The sequence below is a fragment of the Diabrotica virgifera genome, chromosome 9 (genome assembly GCF_917563875.1).
Source record: "Diabrotica virgifera virgifera chromosome 9, PGI_DIABVI_V3a".
Taxonomy (NCBI): domain Eukaryota; kingdom Metazoa; phylum Arthropoda; class Insecta; order Coleoptera; family Chrysomelidae; genus Diabrotica; species Diabrotica virgifera.
This window is the reverse complement of record NC_065451.1, coordinates 68,793,819-68,817,254: the sequence shown is the minus strand read 5'-3', so window position 1 is coordinate 68,817,254 and position 23,436 is coordinate 68,793,819. Positions and strand designations below refer to the sequence as shown.

At 32.0% G+C, this 23,436-nt stretch overlaps 1 protein-coding gene across 2 annotated transcripts in view; it reads left to right on the top strand.

Annotated features, from left to right (window-relative positions):
* LOC126892208 (C-type lectin 37Db-like) overlaps positions 1-23,436 on the top strand; it is a 125,458-nt gene that overhangs the window by 45,850 nt on the left and 56,172 nt on the right. For both annotated transcript variants that reach the window (XM_050661716.1, XM_050661715.1), the window contains exon 4: positions 19,011-19,311. In XM_050661716.1, coding sequence (XP_050517673.1) covers positions 19,011-19,311 — 301 coding nt within the window. The remainder of the gene's footprint in view (positions 1-19,010; positions 19,312-23,436) is intronic.

Below are 23,436 nucleotides of genomic sequence, written 5' to 3'. Positions count from 1 at the left end.
AAAAAATTAAGCACTTTTTGGGGAAAACCCATTTTAACTTTTTTAAAGTGTTTAAAAAAAGCTTTATTTCTGTTTTTACGAAAAGTTTCTAGCATTAAATTTAAGCAAGTTACGCTCAAAATAAAGTTGGTCCCTTTTGTTTTTGCAAAAAAAATCGGGAAGACCACCCCCTAATTAGCAACTTAAATGAAATTAATCGTTGCCGCTCCAAAAATTATTTTACTTATATTGTGTTTATATGATCTGTAAGTTTCATCGATTCAAAGTGTTTATTTTTGAAAAAATTTGGTTTCAAAGTAAAATTTTTAAAAATTTAAATTTTGAAAAATATGCTTTTATACCAAAAGTCTCGAAATACAAAAAAAGTCAGATTTGCTTTTCTGAATATCATGTATTTTTTTGTTTTTCTGTTAGACAAAAATTGATCAAGATTTGGTGTTTCTAAATTTGCATACATTCGTGATCAGTGACTCGTTCAACCCCTTTTAACTACAGCCGTTTCAATAATAAGGACTTTGAACCGATGAAACTTACAGATCATATAAACAATATATACACGAGTCAAGAAACTTGTGAAGTCGTTACGATTAAGTTCATTTAAGATACTAATTAGGGGGTGATTTTCTCGATTTTTTTACCAAAACCAAAAGGGACTAACTTTATTTTGAGCGTAACTTGTTTAATTTTGATGCTAGAAATTTTTTTTATAAAACAAAAATGAAGCTTTTTTTAAACACTTTAAATAAGTTTAAATGAGTTTTCCCCGAAATGTGCTTTATTTTTGGTTATTTCACGTTAAAATATTCCACTTGGAATTTGACGAATATGAACCTATATTTCATTAGCTATAACTCTGCTTCTACTAAATAAGAAAACGTGATATATTCACTATTTTTTTAAATTTTTTATAGGCTATATTTTTGCTAAGAATGCTTTATCCACAAAATACTTACAATTTGAGTTATTTGCGAAAAACCGTCTAAAAGCGTGGTTATTTTGTTGAAAAAATTAACATATTCACTGCCAAATAACTCGAAAAGTATTGACTTAGTGAAAAAACTCTATAGAACAAAAGATACTTTAAATTAGCCAGTTTACCCATTTCCTGACTTTGTTTGGACGAATATTTTTTAACCCCCAAGAGGGGGTGAAAACCACCCCCAGGGCAAAAGCACATATCGGCACAATATCACTTTTTTTCTTTTACTTGTTAGCTGTATGTATACCAAATTTCATGTCAATCCAAGCGGTTCTTTAAAATTTAAAGGTTTTGCAATATTTTACCGTTAATGAATGGACTAATAAAAACGGCTGCATTTAGGACTGTAAGTACACTATCCACTCGCGAAGAATTTTCCCCATTAGCTTTCATTTTATAAAAAAAACCGCACTTTGCAAGTGTCTGGTTTTATTATTATCCAATTGTGTAACACATTCACTAATTTTATCAATATATTGAATCGGTCGATTATTTATAAAATATTGTTGAAATTACAGATTTAAATGTTTTGGCGTATATCTCTAGGAAAAGAGTTATTGACATTGTCGTTTTCTATAGGAGATGACGGAGATGTACTTGTGACAGTTAAAGTCGCTTGAAAATCAACAGTGGAGTTATCATTTATCATTTCCTGTCCGTAAAATGAAAGAACTTTGAAAATTTATTTGTTTATCGCAATTAACAATTTTTTTTGGTGATCTTTCCGGGCCGCATTAAAATGCGGGCCCAAGGCAGGTGCCTCACGAGCCTAGTGGTAAAATAGGCCCTGTGCCGATGTGTGCTTTTACCCAAGGAATGACTTTCGCCCCTTCTCAGGGTGAAAAATATACGTTCAAAATAAGTCCTGAATTGGATGAACTAACTAATTCTAATCAACTTTTTTTTCTATATTGTTTTTTCACTAAGTAAATACGTTTCGAGTGAATTGTGAGTGCAAATGTTTATTTTTCTACAAAAAACCACATTTTCAGGCGCTGTTTCGCAAATAACTCAAGAAGAATTTTATTAAAAAAATACTACTTATTAGCAAAAACAGGTCCGCGCCGTCCATAAGGGCGAAGGGGGGCGGAGCCCCCGGCGTCGTATTCAAAAGGCGCCAGTAAGAGCCGAAAAACATTTTTTACAATACCGAAATTACCAGAAATATTAGTAATATTTTATTATCTTTTAAAATTTAAAACTTACCAATACAGTCGAACCCGCTTATTGGAATAGCCTTTGTGCCAAGCAAAAGTATTCCTATAACCGGGATATTCTAATAACCGATCATTGGTTCTACTATAAATGTTTCGGGACCTCAAATTTCTATTCCTTAAACCGGGATATTCCTTTAAGAGGTATTCTAATAAGCGGGTTCGACTGTAGTATGTAGGTATAAAAATGGCAGTAAATATTACTTTGATCCCATAACTGTACCTGTACGAACCCTTATTTCTCTTGTTAAACTGAACCATATTGGTTCTCTGATGGTGTAATCATTGTTTTTTGTAAATATTTATAGTATTCATAATAATTTATCGGTATTTATATTACTTTCCTAAACAGATAACAAATAGTTTGTAGGTATTCGCTCCGTGCATGACTGACGCAACACCTAGCTTCACCAGGATCTCGATTTTTGACCCTTCGCTTCGTTATCGATCATTCGCTATCTGTACACTAAACAAATACGAAGCGAAGGGTCAAAAATCGAGGTCCTTACCTTTTTAGATCTTACAAATTGACGTTAAGCATATGATAAATAGATAACATTTATTTACCATTTTTTATAAAATTTGTTATACCAACAATGCCAATGACATTACAAAGATAGCCCCAATAATGTCATTTTCGCCACTACTCACGCTGACATCGTTTCTAGGTACCCCCACCATGGTCACGCACGGAGCGAATACCGAATACCGATTCTAGTCCATTCACTCACAATAAAATATTGCAAAACTTCCGAATTTTAAAGAACCGCTTGGCTTGGCATGAAGTTTGGCATACATATAGCTAACCTACCAAATAAAAAAGTGATATTGTGCTGATATGTGCTTTTGCCCTAGAGGTGAGTTTCACCCCTTCTCGGGTGTGAAAAAGTATACGTTTAACACAAGTCCGGAAATTAATAAACTGACAAATTCTAAGCAACTTTTGTTGTATAGAGTTTTTTCACTAAGTCAATACTTTTCGAGTTATTTGCGAGTGCATATGTCCATTTTTCAACAAACAAAAACACGTTTAGAAACCCACGAAAAGCACTTTTCGGGGAAAACTCATCATAACTTGTTTATTTTTGTTTTCTAAAAAAGTTTCTACCATTAAAAGTAAGCAAGTTACACTCAAAATAAAGTTGGTCCCTTTTTTTGGTAAAAAAATCGTGAAAATCACCCCCTAATTAGCATCCTAAATGAAATTAACCGTTACCGCTTCACAAGTTACTTAACTTATGTATTATTTCTATCACCTGTAAGTTTCGACTTAGTGAAAGACTCTATAGAACAAATGTGGCTTAGAATTAGTCAGTTTATCCATTTCCGTACTTATTTTAAACCTATAGTTTTTCACCCCCGAGAAGGGGTAAAACTCACCCTCAGAGCAAAAGCACACATCGGCACAATATCACTTTTTTTCTTTGACATGTTAGCTACGCTTATGCCAAATTTCATTTCAATACAAGCGGTGCTTTAAAATCCGGAGCAAAAACCGTGAGTATAGACTTATTCTGCCGTGCTAAGCCCAAAGGCGGGATCTGACTTTTTATCGAAAATAAGATTTTTGTATTTTTAGGTAGAATAGGGTATTTAGTATATATTTATAAAGTCTTTGGAGTTGTAGAAGCATTATATTTTAAATAAAATTGCAATTTTCTTAGCGGTATCTACACTTTTCAGTTAAAATACTAAGCAATTTGGCGGCAAATGTTAAATACTATGGCGTTTTGACGGTATCTGCTACAGTTGCCGTCCATATACCTTAGCATATTGCACTTACCGCTAATCTACTTTCAAGAATTCTACGCCTACATTTAGAAACCGCCAAATCGCCTTAGTATTACAAAGTAAATTCGGCCTAACTTTATAAGGTTAAATTATTGTGTTAGTTAAAAGAGTTGTGTTAGTAAAAGAAATAATTAGCGAGGATGGTGAGAACTTTTCGAGATTATTATATCTATTGAAATATATTTTCATTTTTGTTTATAGTATTTCAAGAATTAACCATTTATGTTGTCCTAAACAATATGAATCTGCGCCAAGTGGATGATTTGTATGTATGTTTAAACCCTTTGTTAGGTTGCAACAACTAAATCAATGCAACCCATTGATTGCATTTTTTTTTTGTTTCAATACAAGCTGTTATCATTGTTTAACTAGACAATGTCTAGTAGTCTAGTTATACAATGCTATTATAGATACGGGATTGTAGATTTGGGATATCTTTACCTAATCTTTTGAGAAGCCTTTACATAAGTTTTATACAAAAATGCTGGTTTTATTCCTTTATAAATTTTCTAAGAATGCGTCAGGTAGCTGGATAATGATCCAAAAATTTGTTTGCAAGAAACAAAATAAAAATAGCTGAGAAGAGAGAGTCAAAAGTATGGTTTACAATCACATTTACAGTTGAAGAATTCTTTAAAACGCAGATGTTTAAACAGCTATAACAATCTGAACGGATTCTGGTTTTTCGTAGTATAAGTACAGTTCTGCTCAAATTATTAGACGCACTATAAAAGATTTTATAAAAAATGATAATTATGAGGTAATACCATTGTAATACTAAATAGGTTTTGTGTATGTACCGGACACAAGGTATGGTGTTCGATTGTCTATTACATTGTCTATATTGAATCGCAAATAGAACATTAATATTAATGAACCAATATGTATTTATTGACTCTTGAAAGAAAACAGATATAACGACAACTAAATATTGTCAATTTGTTGTTGTCATATTGTGGCTCAACAAAATAATAACATTTAATAGTACTTTAATTCTTTCAATTTAATAAACTGGAATACACAGAAAACCTTTTATTTCATATCAATCACAACTGTAAACCACATACCGCTAATAGGCTTAGTTTTCTAGTAAGTTTTGATAAAACGTTTTAGCGGTATCTACCTTTTTTTTATATAAAACTTTGTTTTAAAATATAATTAACGGTTCCCTTAATAAACTGGGGCATATATCCATGCATAAAAACTATTAGCTAGTCCATAAATCCCTAACGGGCCAAAATTTTAGCATTCAATTTTGAAATCGATTTTGCCACCATTTTGTCAAATGTTAGTTACCGCCTTTGGGCCTAGCACGGCAGTATTCACTAAGTTGCAAAAAACTACTTACAAGGGGAGGAGGAAAGAGGCGCCTAAAATTACTTGCCCCGGGGCGCTTGAAAGCTTTGGCGCGGCCCTGAGCAAAAATATATCTAGCTATTAAAAAAGTGAAAAAAGTGGAGTATATTATAAAGTCTGTAGACCCGTATATAGTAGCAGCAGAGTTATAGCTAATAAAAAGTAAGTTCGACCAAATAACCAAAAAATCAAGCAATTTTCGTGGGAAGACTGATTTCAACTTTTTTTAAATTATTTAAAAAAACTTTTGTTTTTCTTTTTTAAAAAAGTTTCTAACATGAAAAGTAAGTAAGTTACGATCAAAATAGTGTTGGTCTAAAAATTGAAAAATGCGAAATGAAATTAATCGTTACCGCTTCACAAATTACTTTCCTTATTACTCCAGGCTGTGGGTGAAAAATATGTCGATTTCAGGATATAATTCAGGAATTTTTGAAACCTATCAGGTGTTGCAAATAACGATGCCAGGAATAACTTATACTAAAATGTGACCAAAAATATTGTGAGCTTTTTTTGTTATTGCGATTTTCATTTGTTAAATTTGCAATTTTTAAAGATTTTTAATTTTGCAGCTTAGGATATTGATTCTAGAGAAAAACTTTTTAACAGAAAGTTGTAGTAAATTAAAAAACCTACAACTTGAGCTATGGTAAGTTTAATTTAGTTTATTGGTTATTGCAACACAGCCTGCGAAAGGTCCAAAATGGCCGTTTTTTACAATTGTGTTATTTATTGTACAAATAATTTTTTTTATTTTTTAAAGCTTTAAAATGAAGATCTTTCAATTCCAAACATAAAAAAAATTGTAAGGCCAGATTAACGAATTTGTTGCTTAGATATTATAAATTGTTTATCCCAAGAGGTCAAATGTCGAAGGCTATAACTTTTTGAAAAAAAAATCGTAGAGAGTTGGTGAAACATCCAATCTCCTTCTAAAGAGTTATGTTTTCATATTCTGATGTAAATAAATGCGTAAAACATTTTTAAACTTCTAATTTTTGGTTTTGAAAATAAGGGGGCAATTTTCGTTATAAACATTTAGTGCTGAAGCGGCCCTGTAGATCCTATGAGTTTTTAACTTACAGATTATTGTTGCTAAAAACGAAACGAAGATTTATAAAAAAATAAAAAATTTCTACGACCAACTGAAGCCGAGCTAAATGTTGGGCTTGAAAATAAGGGGGCAATTTTCGTTATAAACATGTAGAGCTGAAGCGGCCCTGTACATCCTATGAGTTTCTAACTTATAGATTATTGTTGCTGAAGACAAAACGAAGATTTATAAAAGAATAAAAATTTTCTACAACCAACTGAAGCCGAGATAATTGTTTCTTTTTTCTTAAATCGTAGTGGCTTTATTTACAACAATTAAGAAATTATGTTACAGTCATTGACTAAAGAAAGACTTATATTATCTTAAATTAAAAATAATTATAAAATATAGTTACATTTAATTATTAAAAATAATTTTTAAAATCGGTGCTTTTGTGAGCGTCCGAATTTTGCAAATCGCCCGGCTTGCTTCAAATCCGCGCGCTCGGAAAATTTTTATGTAACTTGTATTAAATTTTGACCGAAAACAATTTAATAATATTACCATTATAATATACAGTCTATTTACCACTGTATTTGTTTTTCTTGATAAACTTTTATATGTGAAATCTCATTTCTGAAGAAAGAATATTATAAAAATGATACATATGAAATATATAACTATATTTTAAATTTTTTCATTGTTATATAAATATAATAATAATAATGTTACTTCTTATTATACAATATAAAACTTTTTCTTCTTATAGTGACTATCCGTTTTGGATGTTGGCGACCATCATGGCAATCTGTACTTGCACACTAAATTGCAAAAATTATTTGTACAATAAATAACGCAATTGTAAAAAACGGCCATTTTGGACCTTTCGCAGGCTGTGTTGCAATAACCAATAAACTAAATTAATCTTACCATAGCTCAAATTGTAGGTTTTTAAATTTACTACAACTTTCTATTAAAAAGTTTTTCTCTAGAATCAATATCCTAAGCTGCAAAATTAAAAATCTTTAAAAATTGCAAATTTAACAAATGAAAATCGCAATAACAAAAAAAGCTCACAATATTTTTGGTCACATTTTAGTATAAGTTATTCCTGGCATCGTCCTTTACAACACCTGATAGGTTTCAAAAATTCCTGAATTATATCACGTTTTTTCACCCACAGCCTGGGGTATATGTATTTTTTATAAGATCTGTAAGTTTCATGTGTTCATAGTGCTTATTTTTGAAAAGGGATAAATGGGCTAAACGAGTCACTAATCACGAGTGTATACAAATTTTGAATAGCCATTCGTTAACCAATTTTTGTCTTCAGGAAAACAAAAAGTCCAAAATATTTACAATAGAATATTTTTTTACTACTTGAGATTTTTGGTATCACCAATAATTTTTAATTTAAAAAACATTTTTTCATAATTAAAAAACAATTTTTACTCAACCAATTTTTTTCAAAAATGAGAACTTTGAACCAATAAAACTTACAGATCATATAAACAGTACATAGGTAAGTCAAGTACATTGTGAAGCAGTAACGATTAGTTTTATTTGAGATGCTAATTAGGTGGTGATTTTTACTAGTTTTTTTACCAAGAAAAATGACCAACTTTCTTTTGAGCGAACCTTCTTTACTTTTGATGCTAGAAACTTTTAAAGAAAAACAGAAATTCAGCTTTTTTAAACACAGGGCCCCGTAACCGGGCGTGCAACGCGTGCAGCGCACGCGGGCGTAACCCCAAAGGGGCGCCAAACCGAAGGTTTGGTAAATAATAAATATTTATTTTAAATGAGATAATTATTTTTTATATACAATTTTAATTATTTCATGAACAGCTAGAGAAATCTCAAAAATCAAATATTGTGTTATTACTGAAAAAATAATTGTTCCCGTCCTGAAATATTGAACTTCCTAATTTTTTTCTTTGAAGTAGATTGAATTACGCTTGGCATACCATCCAATCGATTTTATGTTGTAAACTAAAGCGACACTCAAAATCAAAATAGTGAAATAAACATCAAATCACACTCCTTGACGAGTAGAAACATAAATTTAAACCCATAAAACGCAACTTAGCAGTTTTACTCACCCGTGTTGAGCTGCCCCCCCCCCCCCACTTGCAAAAATTAAAAAACAAATACCCCTGATTTATGAGCTATTTATGAGCTCTCATATTCCGCAAACTAAAAATTTTGAGCTCGTTCCACTGAGCAGGAATTTAATACCCTAGTGGGGGGGGCTGAGTCAGCCCCCCCACTACTTAAAAATAGGAATATTGAATCGGTTTTTGCGGCAGAATTACGAGCTATTTATGAGCTCTTGAAATTATATAGTTTCGATTTTTGAGCTCATCCCCTTCACCCCCAAACAACCCTTTAATTGATTTAACTTAAGAGAAAGATGCTGAGAAAACTTAAAATATATCGTATTGCGGATATAATTCCTATAGCTTATATACTCTAAGAATAAACTATTAAATCAAGGGCATTTCGATTATTAAGCTACAACTCCTTCGCAAGAAAATCACCCTATCTTCCCGGCTTAAGAGAAAGTTGTACTTAAAATGCGTTAAACTAATTATTTGGCGACTACATATCATTTAATAATTTATAAGCTTCCAAATTACGCGCATTTAGATCGGTAAATTGCAATTTATTTTGTATAGTGCAGTCACTGAAGGTAAAAATCAACGATTACCTTCAATTTCGGTGAACCTTCATCGATTTTCACGAAAATTGGTCAGTGGTTAGAGGATACGTCAAGAAACAAAGGTGACATGGTACCACCTTGCGCCTTTACCCTGAGGGTGGATACCGCCCCTTCTCGGGGGTGAAAATTATTTTATAAAAAATAACTGCACAAATCAATAAAAGAACAAATTAAAAGCAAAATTTATTATACAAAGTTAATAAAATAAGTTATTTTAATACTTTTTAAGTTATTAAAGATCAAAGATTTTAATTATTTGTGAAAAAAATGCATGTTTTGAAGAGGTTTTTTGTAAATCACTGAAAAACTGTAAGTTTTTACAAAAAAGTTAATAGTAGTTTAATTCGTATAGCTTATATTCTAAGAATAAACTCTAAAATCACGCGCCTTTCGATTATTGAACTACAACCCCTCCGCAAGAAAACCATCCCTTATTCCCGGCTTAATAGAGGGTTGTACTTAAAATAATTTAAATTAATTATTTGTCGACTATATATTGTTTAATAATTTATGAGCTCGCAAAATATACGCATCTCAATTATTGAATTGCCATTTTCTTTCTATAGTGCAGTCACTGAAGGTAAAAATCAACTATGACCTTCGATTTCGGTAAATCTCCATTCATTTTCACGAAAATTGGTGAGCGGATTTTGATACTAGAGACATTTTGCACCTCTTATTTTGCAATTCCGTTATGGTTATCGTTATACTACGTCTGCGCAGTAGCGAATATATGATCCGTTATTGTTATTAAACATAAGGGATTCCGTAATTTACGGAGGTTTAACGTAGTGCTTATCGTTATCGTTATAGTAATGGTTAAATTGCTTTGTTGCCAGAATGTAAAAAAATCAGTAAAATTACATTTACATAGATTCTAATTTTGATGTCCTATAAATTAAAATATCAAAAACTGTTCAAGTATATGCTTAAATTTACAAAAGCAAAAAGAAATAAGTAGAAATCGCAATATTTAAATGTAATAAATGAACCTACTATTTTTTAATTTTTAGTCCTTCATAAAATATATATACAATATGGCATTCTTGCTTTTTACCATATCCCTACCTAACCCAACATTTTAAGTTAGTTTTGATGTCTTGTTTATGTTCATCTAGTGGATAATTTTTATTTTATACAGCCTCTGTTGATACCTTTTTATATTTTTAAATTTAATATGGATGTTAACAGTAGTAAAGTACCTGCTAAATGTAAATAATGACATATTTTTTTTACTTTCAACAGTATAACAATATTTTTTATTCCAGTTTTTAAAACATCAAGAAACATTTTGATTCCCGTAAAAAAACGTTTACGTTTTCGTGAGGAAGATGACTTATATCTTCTTCAAGAAGTGGCGGGACAAAACCCATTCGAAAACCCCTTTATTTGGGAAAGCATAAAAGCAAATATTTATAGTCTATCACAAAAGGATTTTTCCATAAAGACACTGAAAGATCATTTAGATCTTTTAATAAATGCATGGCTTGAAAAAGTAAAAGCTGTAAAAGATAGGTAAATTTAGATTAAATAAATAGTAATGTCGTTTACAAAATATTTATTTTACAAAACATCTTATCACACAACATGCTACTTGCTTCCTTCCATTTCATCCATCCTGCCCGAACTCTACTAACCGCATCTTCCTATAATTCCCCATTACTTTGTAGTACTGACCCTAGATATTTAAAATCAGACTGAATTTATCAGTCTCTCCTACACCTATCCTAACACTAGTCGTTACTCCATCATACATATCTCTCTTACAATCTTTACATACTCACCAGGAACTCCTTTCTTATTAAGTGCCCACCACAGAACCTCTCGGGGAACCCTATCATATACTTTCTCAAGATCAATAAATACCATGTGAGCATTTGTTTCGATATTTCACTAATTTTCTTGATATTCCCATTTCTAACATTGGTAGCCATAGTTTGCTTCTTTTTATGGAATTATATGCTTGCTGGAAATCTACGAAAATTTGGTGTACATCTTGAGTGAATTCCCAGTTTTTTTTTATAATATTTGTCTGATTGTAAATATTTGATCTATCGTTGACCTTCTAGAACGAAAGCCACATTGGTAGTCGCCTAGAATATCTTCCGAACACAGAGTGAGTCTCTTTAGCAAGATAATTGATAGAATTTTATATGCTGTGCTAATAAGCGATATGCCTCTATAGTTTCAAAATTGTTCTTTATTTCCTGTCTTATGTATGGGTATTATAACGCTTCCATTCCATACCCATGCATTTTCTGTTGTTCCCATACTCTCTGACATGACATTATTCAAAGAGAGAGTATGTTTTTGATTTTTCCTTGCATAAGTTCAAACTGATTTTCAGATATTTCAGTTTCTTCCCATATTCTTTTATCACTCACTCTCCCATATTTTCATAGTATGGCTAAGTAGTTTAATGGCCCTGTAATTTGTACATTGCTGGATGTCTCCTTTATTTTTGTATACTGGTACTAAGGTACTGCATCTCCACTCATCTGGCATTTGTCCCTCTTCCATAATTATCTTTATGGATCTTATTTTTGATGGGTATTTCTAAGTACTTTGACAAGTATTTAGTACCTAAGTGTTATAAAATGCATCTTTTTCCCGTTATTTAAGCTTGAACCCTTAGATTTGAACAGTCGCGGAAAAAAATATACATTTAATTACCAATAACTTACTTTAAATTAACATTAAAGGTTTTTCAAGTAAGCAATTTATTATATTCTTTATTAGCTTCAATTTTAGTGATGAAAACTTTTTTGTAAAAACTTACAGTTTTTGAGTCATTTATGAAAAATCGCTCTAAAGCATGCATTTTCTTTCCAAAAATTAAAATATTTGAACTTTAATAACTCAAGAAGTATTGATTTATTTTAATCACATTATATAACAAATTTTGCTTACAATTTGTCCCTCTCTAGATTTGAGGGGTTATTTTTAATAAAGTAATTTTCACTCCCGAGAAGGGGTGACATATACCCCAGGCTAAAACCCCAAGTTGTTATTGTCAATTCGGGAAAATAAATGTTGATTTACCGAAATCGAAGGTAATAGTTGATTTTTACCTTCAGTGACTGCACTATAAAAAGAAAATGGCAATTCAATAATTGAGATGCGTATATTTTGCAAGCTAATAAATTATTAAACGATATGTAGTCGCCAAATAATCAATTTAAATTATTTTAAGAACAACTCTCTCTTAAGCCGGGAAAATGGGGTCGTTTTCTTGCGAAGGGGTTGTAGCTATGTAATCGAAAGGTGCGTGATTTAAGAGTTTATTCTTAGAATATAAGCTATGCGAATTAAACTACTATTAACTTTTTTGTAAAAACTTACAGTTTTTCAGTGATTTACAAAAAACCTCTTCAAAACATGCATTTTTTTCACAAATAATTAAAATCTTTGATCTTTAATAACTTAAAAAGTATTGACTTATTTTATTAACTTTATATAATAAATTTTGCTTTTAATTTGTTCATTTATTGATTTGTGCAGTTATTTTTTATAAAATAATTTTCACCCCCGAGAAGGGGCGGTATCCACCCTCAAAGTAAAGGCGCAAGGTGGTACCATGTCACCTTTGTTTCTTGACGTATCCTCTAACCACTGACCAATTTTCGTGAAAATCGATGAAGGTTCACCGAACTTGAAGGTAATCGTTGATTTTTACCTTCAGTGACTGCACTATACAAAATAAATTGCAATTTACTGATCTAAATGCGCGTAATTTGGAAGCTTATAAATTATTAAATGATATGTAGTCGCCAAATAATTAGTTTAACGCATTTTAAATACAACTTTCTCTTAAGCCGGGAAGATAGGGTGGTTTTCTTGCGAAGGGGTTGCAGCTCAATAATCGAAATGCCCTTGATTTAATAGTTTATTCTTAGAGTTTATAAGCTATAGGAATTATATCCGCAATACGATATATTTTAAGTTTTCTCAGCATCTTTCTCTTAAGTTAAATCAATTAAAGGGTTGTTTGGGGGTGAAGGGGATGAGCTCAAAAATCGAAACTATATAATTTCAAGAGCTCATAAATAGCTCGTAATTCTGCCGCAAAAACCGATTCAATATTCCTATTTTTAAATAGTGGGGGGGGCTGACTCAGCCCCCCACTAGGTTATTAAATTCCTGCTCAGTGGAACGAGCTCAAAATTTTTAGTTTGCGGAATATGAGAGCTCATAAATAGCTCATAAATCAAGGCTATTTGTTTTTTAATTTTTGCAAGTGGGGGGGGCCAGCTCAACACGGGTGTTTTACTCCAACAAAAACATAACTTGCTGGATCAAGCAGTTTTACTCGTATAAAGTGATTTTTTTACTCGAATTTATGATAATTACCCTTAAGTAAACAAATACTCTATGAATTATGATTATCTATTTGACTTGAGTATCTTTTCCCTTCTCGTCTATGCGTTTATTAGGCACAAACATTATTTACTGTTACTGGTGAACGGGTGGTTTCCTGCAGTGAAAGGTTTAAAATTTTATTTTATATTGGTGTTAATAATTACCTACGACTAATATTGCAATATCCGTTGGGTTTGTTCTGTCCTGATTTTAAACTTTTGTTTTCGTGTAAAAAATAATGAACAATCTTTTTCATTTGTTGTTATTTTAAGTGGTGTGGAAATTAAATTAATTGTAAAAATGGTAAGTATCATAATTCATAATCATTGCATAGAATAATAATAATTCAGTTTAAATAGTTATAATCGGGTATCCTCTAATAAAATCCACAATTTACAATTTATTAAAAAAAAAAGAAAATAATTAAGACACTGTGTCTGCCTAACTTGGAACCATAAATGCTTTGCATAGTCTAAAAACTAAAATGCAACCAAATATAAAATTGTGTCAATCTTATGAGTATCAAAAATATGAATTTCGATACCTTATATTTCACAATATCGAAAATTATTATTATGAAACGTTGTTTGGAATTAATTAAAAACTATGTTTTAATATGCAATGACATCCTTTTAATTGATTTTTTTCTCAAATTACAGATACCCAACGCCCTTTTCATTTATTACGAATAATGCGATAACTCTTTTTTTGTTATTGATTAATTAATTAATAATAATAAAAGAGTTATCACATTATTTGTAATAACTGAAAAGGGATCATTATTAATAATAAAAGACTAATCACATTATTTCTAATAAATGAAAAGGACTTGTTGAAAAGTACAATTAATGTACGATAAAAAGTTCTTTCTAAAAAGCTTAGCATGGTCTAAAATCTAAGATGCAATTATCAAATCTTATCAATTTTTTCAATTTTATATGAGATATATGTAAAAAATATGCGTTTCGATCAAAATTAAAGTGCCTTTCTAGATCACAATATATTTCAATTAGAAGGATATAATTGCATATAGAAACACAACTTTTCAATATTGTGAAAACTAAACCTAATTTGCTCTAGACCGAAATTCATATTTTTTGACATACCTCGTATAAGATTAATAAAATTTGATATTTGATGGTTGCATTCTGAGTTCTAGACAATGCAGAACTTTTTATGAAGGATAACTTTTTCTCGTAAAATTAATAATAAAACAGTTTCCCATATGGTTCCCAGTTATGTAGACACCCTGTATAAAATTTGTTTGAAAACTTTGAACTACTGTACTTTTTCGAACTGAAAAAAATGTACTATTTTTTTTGTTTCAAAAATTTTAGACTATTACCCGTACGCGCGCCAATGGTGAATATAAAATTCTTAATTGTGTGTCAAAACATGTGCACCAACTATGTCTTAAAACCCACCAAATTTCATTTGCACACCTCAACCGGTTTTAGAGCAATAAATAAATCGTCAGTTTGTAAGAAATATTTTAACACCCCGTATCTCGGAAACAACTGAAAATCAAATAACAACATATATGAGTTATTTTTGATCATTTTACTTATATTATACAGTCTTAAAGTTTGGTGAGTTCCTCCCCATTCACCCTATAGTAAATTTAAAGGGCGCTAAAATATGTCCCGCACGCGGGCGCCAATCAGCCTTGGGGGGGGCCCTGTTAAACACTTTAAGGTGTGATGAGTTAAAATATTCGATTTGGAATTTGACAAATAAGAACCTATTTTTCATTACCTACGACTCTGCTTCTACTGGGTCTAAAGAAAACTTTTTGAGTTATTTCCGAAAAACCCTCTAGAAACGTATAGTCCATTCTTTCACGGTTTTTGCTGTAAATTTTAAAGAACCGCTTGGATTGACATGAAATTTGGCATAAGCATAGATAACATGTCATAGAAAAAAAGTGATATAGTGCCGATGTGTGCTTTTGTCCTGGGGGTGAGTTTCACCCCATCTCGGGGGTGAAAAAATATATGTTCAAGATAAGTTCTGAAATGGATAAACTGATTAATTTTAAGCAACTTTTGTTCTATACAGTTTTTTCACCAAATCAATACTTTTCGAGTTATTTGCAAGTGAATATGTTCATTTTTCAACAACATAACCATGCTTTTAGACGGTTTTTCGCAAATAACTCAAACCGTAAGCATTTTGTCGAAAAAATATTCTTAGAAAAACTATAGCCTATAAAAAAGTGAAAAAAATGGTGTATATATTAGGTCCCTATATCTAGCAAAACCAGAGTTATAGCTAATGAAAAATAGGTTCATATTCGAAAAATTCCAAATAGAATAATTCAATGTGAAATATCCAAATAATGAAGCATTCTTGTAGAAAACACATTTCAACTTTTTTAAAGTGTTTAAAAAAATATTTATTTCTGTTTTTATAAAAAAAAAAAATTCTAGCATCAAATGTAAGCAAGTTACGTTCAAAATAAAGTTGGTCCCTTTTGTTTTGACAAAAAAAATCAGGAAGATCACCCCCCAATTAGCAACTTAAATGAAATTAATCGTTACCGCTTCACAAGTTACTTTAGTTATGTTGTGTTTATATGATCTGTAAGTTTCATCGATTCAAAGTGCTTATTTTTGAAAAAAATTTGGTTTTAAAGTAAAATATTAAAAATTTTAATTTTGAAAAAATGCTTTTTTTTTAAATAACTTAAAAACTGATAGAGATATTAAAAGTCTTAAACAATAAAAAAAGTCGGCTTTACTTTTCTAAATATTTTGTATTTTTTTGTTTTTCTCTAAGACAAAAATTGGTCAAGATTCGGTGTTTCTAAATTTGCATACACTCGTGATAAGTGACTCGTTCAAGCCCTTTTAACTACAGCTCTTTCAAAAATGAGGACTTTGAACCGATGAAACTTACAGATCGTATGATCAATACATACGCGAGTAAAAAACTTGTGAAGATAACAATTAAGTTCATTTGAAATGCTAATTATGGGGTGATTTTCCCGATTTCTTACCAAAAAAAAAGGGACCAACTTTATTTTGAGCGTAACTTGTTTACTTTTAATGCTAAATTTTTTTTTAAAAAACAAAAATAAGCATTTTCTTAAACACTTTAAAATAGTTAAAATGAGTTTTTCCCAAAAAAGTGCTTCGTTTTTTGGTTATGGCACGTTAAAATATACGATTTGGAATTTGACGAATATGAACCTAATTTTCATTAGCTATAACTCTGCTCCTACTAGATACAGTGACCTAATATATACACCAAGTTTTTCACTGTTTTACGTGCTATATTTTTGATGCGAATTTTTTTTCCACCAAATACTTAGTTTTTGAGTTATTTGCGAAAAACCGTTTGAAAACGTAGTTATTTTGTAGAAAAATTAACATATTCACTCGCAAATAACTCGAAAAGTATTAACTTAATGAAAAAAATTTATAGAACAAAAGTTGCTTAGAATTAGGCATTTTATCCATTTCCTGACTTATTTCGAACACATATTTTTCACCCCCAAAAGGGGGTGAAACTCACCCCTAGGGCAAAAGCACACATCGGCACAATATCACTTTTTTTCTTTGACTTATTAGCTATGTGTATGCCAAATCTCATGTCAATCCAAGCAGTTCTTTAAAATTTAGAGGTTTTTCAATATTTTACCGTCAAAGAATGTACTAGTAGTTTTTTGTTGAAAAATAAACATATTCACTTGCAAATAACTCAAAAAGTATTAAATAGTAAAAACAATATATGGAACTAAAGTTGCTTAGAATTAGTTAGTTTATCCAATTCCGGACTTACCTTGAACGTATATTTTTTCACCCCAGAGAAGGGAAGAAACTCGCCCCCGGACAAAATCACACATCGGCACAATATCACCTTTTTTCCTTGACATGTTAGCGATGTTTATGCCAAATTTCATGTCAATTCAAACGGTTCTTTAAAATTTGGAGCAACAACCGTGAGTAAAATGAACTATAAATTAGCTTGAGTTTTTATGAAAAATGTATGATAAGTACATTTTACGATATATGATGATTTATATTCAATGTTTATTAAAAACTTTTGATTTACAATGTGTGGTTTTATTAGGAAGGCGGGCCCGCATCCTAACTGGAACCAGGGCTCGCTGATCTATCAGTACGCCACTGCAATTTAATTCGTTCTCCATATTTTGCACAGTAAAATATTCGTTGTCGCGATAATACAAGAGGGTCGTATATTCGTGAAATGGGGTACAGTAGGTATATAGTAATAATAGTACATTTTCATGATAAATAATAGTTAAAATAATGTTCATATCGGAACAAGCAGAACAATCACGAATAAAAAATATAGATAAAAATATATACAGGGTGTTTCATTAATAATTGTCCATATAGTAACTGGAGAAACCATATAAATATATGTGTTTTATCTAAAAATTTAAAAACTATTTTTGCTCAACATTTTAAAACTATTCGACGTATCCTTTTTATACTTGGCAGAAAGTGCGACTAATATACACCCTACTAAATTATGATAAACAAACGTTTCCAGCTACTACCAGAGGCGTACGACAGGGGATAGTGAATGGTTGACCCTTCTCAAATTCTACGCCACTGGTGGAATTACTATTTTGATGCCATTTTTAGATTCTCCAATACTTTCTACGTAAATAATATACTCCTCATTGGTAACGATAAAGTGATTAGTTTTCGAGATATTTGAAGTTAAATATGAAACGGCACAGTTATTTTGATTAATTTATGATATATGATTCATATGATTAAAATTTAAAAATTATTTGTACCCAGTACTTTAAAACTATTTGGCGTATCCTTATCATACTTGGCAGAAAATGTAGGTAGTGTACACCCTACTAAATTAAGATAAATAAACGTTTCTAGCTACTACCAGAGGCGTACGACAGGGGATAGTGGCTGGTTGACCCTTCCCAAATTCTACGCCACTGACGAAATTGCTATTTTAGTGTAATTTTTTGATTTTTCAATACTTTTTATGTAAATAATATACTCTTCATTCGTAACGATAAAATGATTAGGTTTCGAGATATTTGAAATTAAAAATGAAGCGACACAATACATTAATCAAAATAACCGTGTCGTTTCATTTTTAACTTCAAAGATCTCGAAAACTAATGACTTTATCGTTACGAATGAAGAGTATATTATTTTCATAGAAAGTATTGGAGAATCCAAAAATTGAACTAAAATAGCAATTCCGCCAGTGGCGTAGAATTTGGAAAGGGTCAACCATTCATTTTCCCCCGTCGTACGCCTCTGGTAATAGACAGAAACGTTTGTTTAACATAATTTAGTAGTTTGTACAGTACCTATACTTCCTGCCAAGTATGAAAAGAATACGTCGAATATTTTTAAAATGCTGAGCAAAAATAGTTTTTAAATTTTTAGATAAAACACCCTGTAACTCAGTAAGGAACCACATTAAGTGTTTTAGGTTAAATTTTCGTATTTTGTGCTAAGGTTTCTCCAGTTACTATATGGACAATTATTAATGAAACACCCTGTATATTTAAGAAAATCATTGAAATAACCTTTATATTAATTACAGATACTTCTGGTGAATATATATTTACCTCTTTCACAAGAATACCTGACGGTGAGAATTATGTTTCTCTAACAAGTGGCAAAACACTTACCTATTTCAACTGGCACGAAGGCCAACCAAATGGTGGGACGGAAGAATGTATTGGTCTATACTTAGAAAAATCTGAAGTACAATGGCATGATGTGTCCTGCTGGAGTAAATATTATTTCATTTGTGAAGTTGTTTGGACAAACAGAGAACAGGAATTGTTGGAACTTTTAAATAATACGCTCCAACAGCAAATTGGTATCGTGGATAATATTAGGTAAGGAAAAGTATCTGGTGTAAGAGTAAACTTTTTCTATTCAGTTTGATTTATTGAATAGCTTGTTGAATTCTCTTAACTTTGTCACATCTTCAGTATATGTTCTCATGTGCCTTGTGCAGATATAGATCCTACTTGTTGTTGAGGCAATATGGACCTAACCCAGTGGGTTGTCTAAACGCCTGATTTCCAGACCTTATTATATAATCTATGAAGGATGACAGTCATATATGTGTCACGTACTATGATTTTAGCTCAACCCTGACCAGGGCCGGCGATAACGGGCCTGCAAGGGATGCACTGCAGGCGGGCGCCCGTGCTTGGAGGGCGCCCAAATGAGCTTTTTTGGCTGGTATTATACAAAATACTTATGTAAAAAAAGCCGAAGGGAGCCTATACTAGCTTTTCAGGCGGGCACCTTATACCCTAGCGTCGGTACTGACCCTGACTATTCTTGTAGATTATTTAGTTGCTAGTTTTCATAGAGCTGCTAGAATTTCAGTGCGAAAGATTTCTGTTCCCCAACGATGTGCTATTATGAAAGACAGAATAGATAGGCAATTTACAAAACATATAGGCAGGAGAATAAGACAGAAAGACTCATTGAGCCCTATGCTTTTCAATTTAATCACGGATGAAATCATCAAAAGTGTTAACAAATGAAGAGGATATAGAATGGGAAACAAAGAAGCATAAAAATACTTTGCTACATAGATAAAATTGATAGCCCAAAAAGGAAGATAGTCTGCAAAGACTACCCCACAGATTTAACATCAGAGCAAAATAATTTAATGTGACAATCTCAGTAGTTAAATAAAGAGATTTGTAAGTTATTTTTCTATCTCAATATTTGAATTATCATATCCACCCGTAACATTTTTCTGCATCTTTATTCTCATTCTAATATTCATTCTAACATTCTAATATTATTCAACATTTTTAACCTCACCCGTATATGCAATTATACTAGATTCCAAACCGCATGCACTTACACAATCATATTTCACAACTTTGTACTCACTTTTAATTTTCATTAGTCTACTAATTAAACATCTGAAGTTTAATATATTATTAATTAAAAAACTAGCCCAATTACGTAGGTATGTAGTAAATTATTCATTGTACATTTAATAATTTTTACAATAGGACAATAATTATTTAACATTTCGTATTCAGATAAATTTTAATTTGTCTTCCTTTATTGATCAGTAGGTCCTCTTAATACCTTTTAATTACAACTTTCCCGATCAAACGACCATTCAAGGACAACATAACCCAATGATCTCAACCGCAACCAAGAAAATACCGTTACCCTAGAAAGCGAATGGGAAGAGAATAAATGGAATACCATGTTCAGAGATTCGCATACCATTCTCGTTATATTATAAAATCATAGTCCAGGAAAAGTCGCTATTGATTCGAAACTTTATCAAAATATTTCTTATATTAAAAATGTGTTTTATTAACATATGTTACTGCAAACGACATATTTTTGAATATAGTATCTGATTAGCAATTAGAAATAAGTCGTTCGATGTTAAAAATTCATGAGTAAAGACGAATACTTGAATAAGCGAGGTCGAATACATTTTTTCTCCTACATAAGAAGTTACATAACCACTTCACGACATCGGCATTTTGAAAGTGGATGTTTATTGTTTTTAAAAATTGAAAAGTGAATGTAGGTAGGTAGGAATTGCAGGTATTTAAGCGGTATATTTCAATACAGAAATTAGTTGTAATCCAAACAACAACAACAAGCTAAACCGTTATTTGATTATCGGAGATATTCTTAATCCAAAAAACAATGGCTAATGTGGAACAAATGGTGAGTTTTTTTTGTTTATTTATGTTTTAAATATTCTCTTATCCAGATTTAGCCATACGGCTCACACTCCCTCTAAGGAGAAAATTGACTCATCCCAGATACCTACGGTATCAAAAGGATTGAGCTCTGGTGGGACTCTTTCCGTGTTATCGAGCCCTAGGTGACTTGGTATGCAGGTGTATCTCCCAAAAATTTTCGTACACATCTGGCCGTTGCGAGTAGTACAGCTTTCTGCATGGTCTTGTAAAGATGTTCATTTAGACCCAGCTTTTTTATGCTTTCGAAGAGGTTCTTCGGAATGACTCTTTGTACTTGGCGATCTTTTCAGTGAATTTACTACGTAGATTATTGTTGTTAGGTATCGCCACATCAATTAGTGTTGTTTGTCTTGTTAATTTATGAACTAGTACGAGATCTGGTCTATTATGTGCCACTGTTTGGTCTGTGAGCACCGTGCGGTCCCAGTATAGCTTATAGTTGCCATCCTCAAGCATACTCTCAGGGACGTATTGATAATACGGAAGATGGTCCGTTTGGAGAAGTCCCAGCTTGATAGCTATCTCTTGATGAAGGATTTTTCCCACTGCGTCATGCCGTTCCTTGTATTCAGTTGCAGCAAATGCCTGGCAGCCCCTGTAAGATGTTGGATGTTTTCTTGGGCTTGACATCCATATAGGCATCTGTCGTTTTGAACCTGAGGGTCTTTGATGATATATTTCAGGTAGTTTCTGGTTGGTATAACCTGATCCTGAATGGCCAGTAATGAACCCTCCGTTTCAGGGAACATCTTTCCTGATGTCAACCAGTAGTTCGACGCTATATTGTCGACATAATCTTGGCTGACCTCATTGGGATGTCGCCCGTGCAAAGGTTTACCCATCCAGGCGCGCACTTTTTCGTCCTTAGTAAGGTGGTTTATGCGCAGTTCTGCTTCCCTCAGTTTGATCGGTGTTGTGTCATCTACTGCGCAGATAGCGCGATGTAGAGTAGATGTCTCAGCCTGCATCTGAAAATAAGTTCTTAAATTAGCAATTTGTTTATCTAATTGCTCACCTATATCCATAAGTCCTCTTCCTCCTAAATACCGGGGTAATGTCGTTCGTTCTACTGCACTTTTAGGGTGGTGTTTTTGTGTCTTTGTGAGGTGTGTTCGTACTTTTCGCTGAAGATTTTCTATATCCGTTTTTGTCCACTTAACAATACCAAATGAATAGCTAAGCGCGGAACAAGCGTAGGTGTTTAGTGCCTTAAAAAAATTTTTACTGTTAAGCTGTGAACGAAGCAGCTGTTTGACCCTTCTTATAAACTCAGTAGTTATCTCAGTTTTCATTTGCTTATGGTCAATTTTCCGCGCCTGCTTTACTCCAAGATATTTGTACATATCGTTGTCGCCCATGGCCTCGATGTTCTGGCCATTTTGCATATCGAATCCACCGGGCTGTACCTTTCCTCTGACTATATTCAAAACACGGCACTTGTCTAGACCGAACTGCATACTAATATCATTAGAAAATGTTTCTACAGTTTTTAGCATCTCTTCTAGGTGTTCTCGAGTGGAAGCCATTAATTTCAAATCATCCATATACAACAGATGATTGAGCTTCGTTACCACAGTATTATTGCTTTTAATGCTAAAACCTGAGTCAGTGGAGTTTAATAGCTGGGAAAGGGGGTTCAAAACTAAACAGAACCACAATGGACTCAACGAGTCTCCTTGAAATGGGCCCCGGTTGATTGCGATATTTTCGGTTTCGATATTGTTTTCACCAGGTATTTGGAGGTGAATTTTAGTCTTCCAATCTCTCATTATATGCCTTAAAAAGGTCACTATGTTATCATCTACTTTGTATATTTTCAATATATCTATTAGCCATTCATGCGGTACTGAATCAAAGGCCTTTTTATAGTCAATAAAAGCAGTAAAAAGGTTCCTTTTTTTTTAGTGAATGCCTGGTTATAAATGACTGAGTCGATGATAAGCTGTTCTTTGCAACCCATGGAACCCTTAGCGCATCCTTTCTGTTGAGGCTCTATGATATTGTTTAGAGCACAGTGTTGGTAGATACGCCGGGTTACACAGGATGTGACCAATTTATACAAAGTTGAAAGACAAGTAATTGGGCGGTACTTGGATGGATCTTGGGTGTTATTTTGATCCTTAAGTATTAAATAAGTAGTTCCATGAGTTAGAAATGATGATAATTCCTGCGGATTAGAAATAACATGATTAATTAATGTTGATAAGCACTCATGAATACTCCAAAACTTTTTAAACCAGAAGTTCTGAACTCCGTCTG